The sequence below is a fragment of the Gossypium hirsutum genome, chromosome A12 (assembly GCF_007990345.1).
Source record: "Gossypium hirsutum isolate 1008001.06 chromosome A12, Gossypium_hirsutum_v2.1, whole genome shotgun sequence".
Classification (NCBI taxonomy): domain Eukaryota; kingdom Viridiplantae; phylum Streptophyta; class Magnoliopsida; order Malvales; family Malvaceae; genus Gossypium; species Gossypium hirsutum.
This window is the reverse complement of record NC_053435.1, coordinates 88,149,747-88,155,367: the sequence shown is the minus strand read 5'-3', so window position 1 is coordinate 88,155,367 and position 5,621 is coordinate 88,149,747. Positions and strand designations below refer to the sequence as shown.

Sequence of the window (5,621 nt, the reverse complement as noted above, 5' to 3'; positions counted from 1 at the left end):
AGATATATATAAAATTTAAGCTAAAGTGAAAAAAAAAAAAAGTAGATCCTCATCTACCATTCAAGCTAAAGTAGACCAACCTATCAGACTTTCCAATATCCCAACTTCGTCTTCAAAATTTTCTTTATGGAAGTACTTGGCAGAATTTTATAGTTATATATAAAATTTAAATTCCATTTGCTCAATAATGGAAGTAAATCTGGAATTACATAATCCAATGGGTAAATAAATGAGTTATGGGACGATTATTCGCTTTTAATTGTGTGTTTGTTTGATGGTTTGTGTTGGATTTTACGTGGTTGGCAGTTTGGGCATGTGCATGGCAGATTTTGTGAGAGAACCAAGTGATTTTGTTTTTATTTGTATTTTCTTTAAGGACTACCAGGTAGGGTAGTCAAATACTCTCAACAAAAAATTAGTGTTAATTTAAAAAGTTAACATTAAATTTTATTTGTATATCATATTTATTCGTTTATAACAATCTTATAATTATTTTAATATTAAATATAATTATACCATCACAGGTTTTATATTGTATTCGCATAATTTCTACAAAATTTAAGATTGTTGTTGTTACTTCAAGTTGTCTATTTGCTTAAAATGAAAATTACAATGGAAGTATAAAACCGCTATGACCATTATGGCTTGGCACTACAAAAAATTGTGCAAGCAAATTAAAAATAACATTTGGTTTCTCTACGTCTGCAGAGCCTAACTCAATGAATAATTCCATTATATTTAATCACGAATAGAACAAGTGGTTCACACTCTATCACTTCCCAAGTATAGAGATCTCACCTTTGTACCTAAAGACTAAAATACTCACTTCCAAATCCCCCCTGAGAATTAGGGTAATAAACAATCAATAAAGCTTAGATTTAGTTTGCACCCTCTCACGAAATAATTTCTCAAAAAAACAGATTAGAATACACTCAATAAGCTCTCATATAAAACCTATACAATCAATTTTCTGCTTGCTAACATAGAATTACATTAATACAAAAATAACTTCTTGAAAATAGCTATTACACTCATAACAATCAATCAAAAATATGCTCTCAAAAATTAACAACACTATCTCAATCAAATCTTTACATTCTAAAATTTTAATAGATTCACACAAATCCAATCATATCTTCAATAAAAGTTTAATAGATTCACACAAATCCAATCATATCTTCAATAAAACAGCACGTAACCCAATTTAAAAAATTTCTTCATTAAATTATCAAACTAAATAAGATAGATATTTAACTACTTCAATAATAATTTATAAAGTGCTACTCAAGAACTCTTAACTTATTTTATCTCAATCGGTTAAATGCATTCTAATAATTTGATTACTAGTGATGGCCTGTAAGTGTCATAAATAAAAAGGAAGAAAGAAATTTTGTAATTTTCTCTCATTATCCTTCAGTTATACTATCATCCATTTTTCTCAATTTACAGACAAAGGCGATTCAAGAAAATACTTTATTGATACTATAATAATGAACTACATGTAGGTTCATAGTTTAATTAATTAATACTTTATTAACACTATTTTTTTTTTCTTTTTTAATATATTAAGTTTTTTATTAAATTCCTTGAATTTTCATAAGATTAAGTAATAACTAATATTTACATTGAAATCTTTGGGAAGGTCTAAATGAACTGGGTTAAGCTATCCATTATCATAAACCGATGAAAAAAAAAAGCTAAAAGTTAAATCAATTGGATAAAGTGAAGATTTATTTCCACTTTTAAGGGAAAGTTTGCAAAGAGAAAGCAGTAGAAATTACAAGTTAAAATTACCTTAGGGCTTTTGTCATGTGATGGGATTGCACAGTAATTCTTATAATGATTGATCACTTATCTTTCTCTCAAATCTGGAAAGGAAAAATGAATGAATCCCTGGCTTGAAATAGCTGGAGCTGCCCTTTGGGTTGTGGATGCTTAAATTAAATGTGATTCACTACTGCTTAAAGGTTCCATTCCTTGTACATTTGTTCAGTTGGTTTTAATATGCAAGTGGAGTTAAAAAATGCAGATTGGAATACAGCAGCAAAGATTATAAAAATGGAAAAACAAAAAGCATACAAATTATGGGATAATCATTCCAAATGAAAAAGTATGGAGATTAGCTTTCTTCCCACTTTATCTCTCTCGGTCTCTTCAACCTCTTTCCTTACCTCTCAACTTTAACTTTTCTCCTCCTTTCGTAATATAACTTCTACTATTAGATTCCACCTAAAAGCAAGTCATTACTATAATTTAAATCACTACACCTTTTAGAAAGAAGAGAGATTCATTCCTTTGCATATATCAGCTTATGTTGTTAGGGTTGAGAAACTATTAGAACAAGCCTCAGTCTCTTCATCAATGAGTTTCTCTTAATCACAACATCAATATATATTACATCTTTGGTTAGCTATATATCTTAAGTTTTCTGGGTTTCTTTCAAAGATATTGGAATTAACAGAGAAGATGACAGAAGAATCAATTTCAGATGTTTTTGTGATTAATCCTATACCTGGATCCAATCCTCCAGTTGCAAAGAAGAAAAGAAACCTACCGGGAACACCAGGCAAGTGCCTTCTTTTTCCTCCTATATCTAATTTCTCTGGGGATTCACTAATAGTGATCTTCGTCAACTTAATGACTAAATGTTGTCTTCGTTTTCCACATATGATATGGGTAATAGCAGATCCGGAAGCAGAAGTCATAGCCTTGTCCCCAAAGACTCTGATGGCAACCAACAGATTCTTGTGTGAAATATGCGGTAAGGGTTTCCAAAGAGATCAAAACCTTCAACTTCATCGGCGGGGACATAACCTTCCGTGGAAGCTGAAGCAAAGGAGCACTAAAGAAGTAAGAAAACGCGTCTACGTGTGCCCTGAAAAGACCTGCGTGCATCACCATCCTTCAAGGGCTCTTGGGGACCTCACCGGTATAAAGAAACACTTCTGTCGGAAGCATGGAGAGAAGAAGTGGAAGTGCGACAAGTGCTCCAAGCGATACGCTGTGCAGTCAGATTGGAAAGCACACTCCAAAACCTGCGGCACCAGGGAATACAAATGCGACTGTGGTACTTTATTTTCAAGGTAATATCTCTTGTACAGCCATTTTCACATCTGAAAAGAATAGACCATGAAATTGATATTCTTTGTGGTTCTGCTACTTCTGTCTGTGTGATAGACGATAAAGTGTCGCTTTCTTCATGCAACAGTAGTAGTCAGAATTCCATAAAGACTAATGACAACATAGATAAAAATGGAATGAAGCCCCTCTGACCCTTCCTCTTTATCAATTAGCTTACTAGGCCGATTATTTAAACAACAGTCGCATTATGATGTTACAATCTGTCGCGATTTAGATTTCTTCTGCTATTTATCAAAATAACATTGATGTGCTTTCTATCCACGGTAATATCTTTTCATAAAAATTGAAAAGTCTTTCTTTCTTTTTAAAAAAGTTTTCTGAGACATGTCGTGGCGTTTGTGAATTTTTGTTGAGCAGAAGAGATAGCTTCATCACTCATCGGGCCTTCTGCGATGCCCTGGCAGAGGAAACCGCTAGAGTAAATGCAGCTTCCAGCATGCATAGCAATATCAATCACCATCTTATAGGGAACCAAATAGGACCGCCCATGGCACAACATTTTCCCCCTATTTTCAAGCAAATTTCGAGCAATGACGTAACGATAGATCAAACTAGATGTGGACTTTCCTTATGGATGGGCCAAGCATCTCAATTCCACGACTCAATTCCCAAAAGTCTCCAAGAGATTCATCAATTTGGTTCCGTGATTTCGGGATCCATATACAGTGATCTGCTAGTTTCAACTTCGAATCCTCCTGCATCTGGTTATCACTTAAATTGGGTGTTAGGGAATAAGGTGTCATCGAGTCATGCTGAAGAGCTAACAAGCACTTCCCTTCCTTTGAACAATGTCAAAGAAAATGGAGCTCAGCTTGTGAGTGTTCCTTCATTATTCAGTACCCAAAAGCTCCACTCTCATCAACCCACATCCGAAAATATGTCTGCCACAGCTTTGTTGCAGAAAGCCGCCCAAATTGGTGCTACTTCTACTGACACATCATTCCTAGGAAGCTTGGGAACCAAGTGTAGCAACAGTCAAATTCAAGATGGGAACAAGTATAGTGGTCTGTATGTGTCAAATACTCCACCAACTAGTTTTGGAAGTGATCTAGAAAATTCAGCAAATGACATTTCCAATTTGAATCAACTGCAAATGCAGCCTGCAAAGCGTCAGCGCTTGCAGAACGAAGATAGTAGTGGCGGACAAACAAGAGACTTTTTGGGCGTCGGAGTACTGCCTATCTGTCACCCGTCTTCAATCAATGGATGGACATGATATGGCATGGGAATTTTGGGAGTTCGCATATTTCCTTGATGTAAAGCTACGCTGATAATAAAGGGATGCGGGTTCAGAGAGATGGGAAGGTAGAGACAGAATTTAGTGTTTAGTTGGAAACTTAGGGAAGAAAAGTTGCACTGAGTGCACGATGAGAGGCTAAAAGTATGCCTAAGAACCATTGTTAGGGTGAGATCCATGCATATTCTCTAATACCCTTGAACGCCGATTCCTTTAAAAATTGTGGCTTTTAGCTTTGCTAAAAGGGGATGGAGTATAGTGGGGGCAAGCAGGCACAGCGAAAACCCCTTTAGACCTTCATTATTGCATTTGTTTCACTCCACTTTGTTTTTGGTTTGTCATACTAGATTTAAAGAACTCTTCCAGATGCATAAAAGCTTGATTATTCTAAGTACAAACATGCTTTGAACTGTTTCTCTTCTCTAAATAATAAAATGTTGCATTTCCCTCGGCAGTCAGCACCAAACTATGCATATATATACCTGCACAATAACAAGATTAGCACTATTTTAGAGCTTTAATATTCTTCCCACAAATAGAACAAACATTATCTATTTTTATTGTATTCTCAATTATATCCACTACTTCATTTTTGAATTTTGTTGCAAGATTGTTACGAGAGCAATGACACCACTACTGCATCTTTAATTGCTCAAGTTTCAGAATTTGCCTTATTTGGAATTAGTAATTTTTTTTTAAAAAAAACAGTTAGATCTTGACTTAGCTGATAACATGTATGTTTAGTGGCCAATATTTAAATATTTATCTTATGGAACAAATATTTGAAGATTTCTTGATTTGGATCAAGCGAATCAAATATTTTATTTTTTGGAGATTGGCTTGAATGACTTGAAGGCATATATTAGAGATCTCTGATTTATTCTAAAGTTCATTAGGATATCAGTAGTCTTAGTTTATCGACCACTTTGGTGAAGATTAATATTGTAACTAATCTATAATCAACAAGTCCAATAATGCATATATATTCGAGACTTGTATAGGTTAGAGGTACTGAGAATTTTAGCCCTTAAGCTATTCATTTAGAACTTATTTCAGTGAATGCATTTTGTAAGTAAAACAAGTGAGTCAATTGGTTTTACAAACTAAGTTTTCAATTGGGAGAACTTAGTCCTTTGAAAACTTAGTGGAAAGAGATGGTTACAACACCAGTGACTAGTAGGACTTAAATCATTCTTTGTATAAGATTGAAGATAATGGATTGACTCATTAAGCAATGCCCAAT

The 5,621-nt window shown here is 34.1% G+C and overlaps 1 protein-coding gene across 1 annotated transcript; it reads left to right on the top strand.

Moving 5' to 3' along the window:
• The first annotated feature begins 2,099 nt into the window (after positions 1 to 2,099).
• LOC107934703 (zinc finger protein MAGPIE) lies at positions 2,100 to 4,887 on the top strand. The gene is made up of 3 exons (XM_041082998.1): positions 2,100 to 2,566; positions 2,687 to 3,083; positions 3,499 to 4,887. Exons 1-3 carry the CDS (start codon positions 2,467 to 2,469, stop codon positions 4,355 to 4,357), a joined length of 1,356 nt encoding a protein of 451 aa, XP_040938932.1. The 5' UTR covers positions 2,100 to 2,466; the 3' UTR covers positions 4,358 to 4,887.
• The last annotated feature ends 734 nt before the right edge of the window (positions 4,888 to 5,621 follow it).

Excerpts from the sequence above, each read along its gene's own strand:
- LOC107934703 (XM_041082998.1), top strand. The coding sequence starts at position 2,467 with ATGACAGAAGAATCAATTTCAGATGTTTTTGTGATTAATCCTATACCT. Across the intron at positions 2,567-2,686 it reads AAACCTACCGGGAACACCAG|ATCCGGAAGCAGAAGTCATA; the intron begins GCAAGTGCCTTC and ends GGGTAATAGCAG. Across the intron at positions 3,084-3,498 it reads TGTGGTACTTTATTTTCAAG|AAGAGATAGCTTCATCACTC; the intron begins GTAATATCTCTT and ends TTTGTTGAGCAG.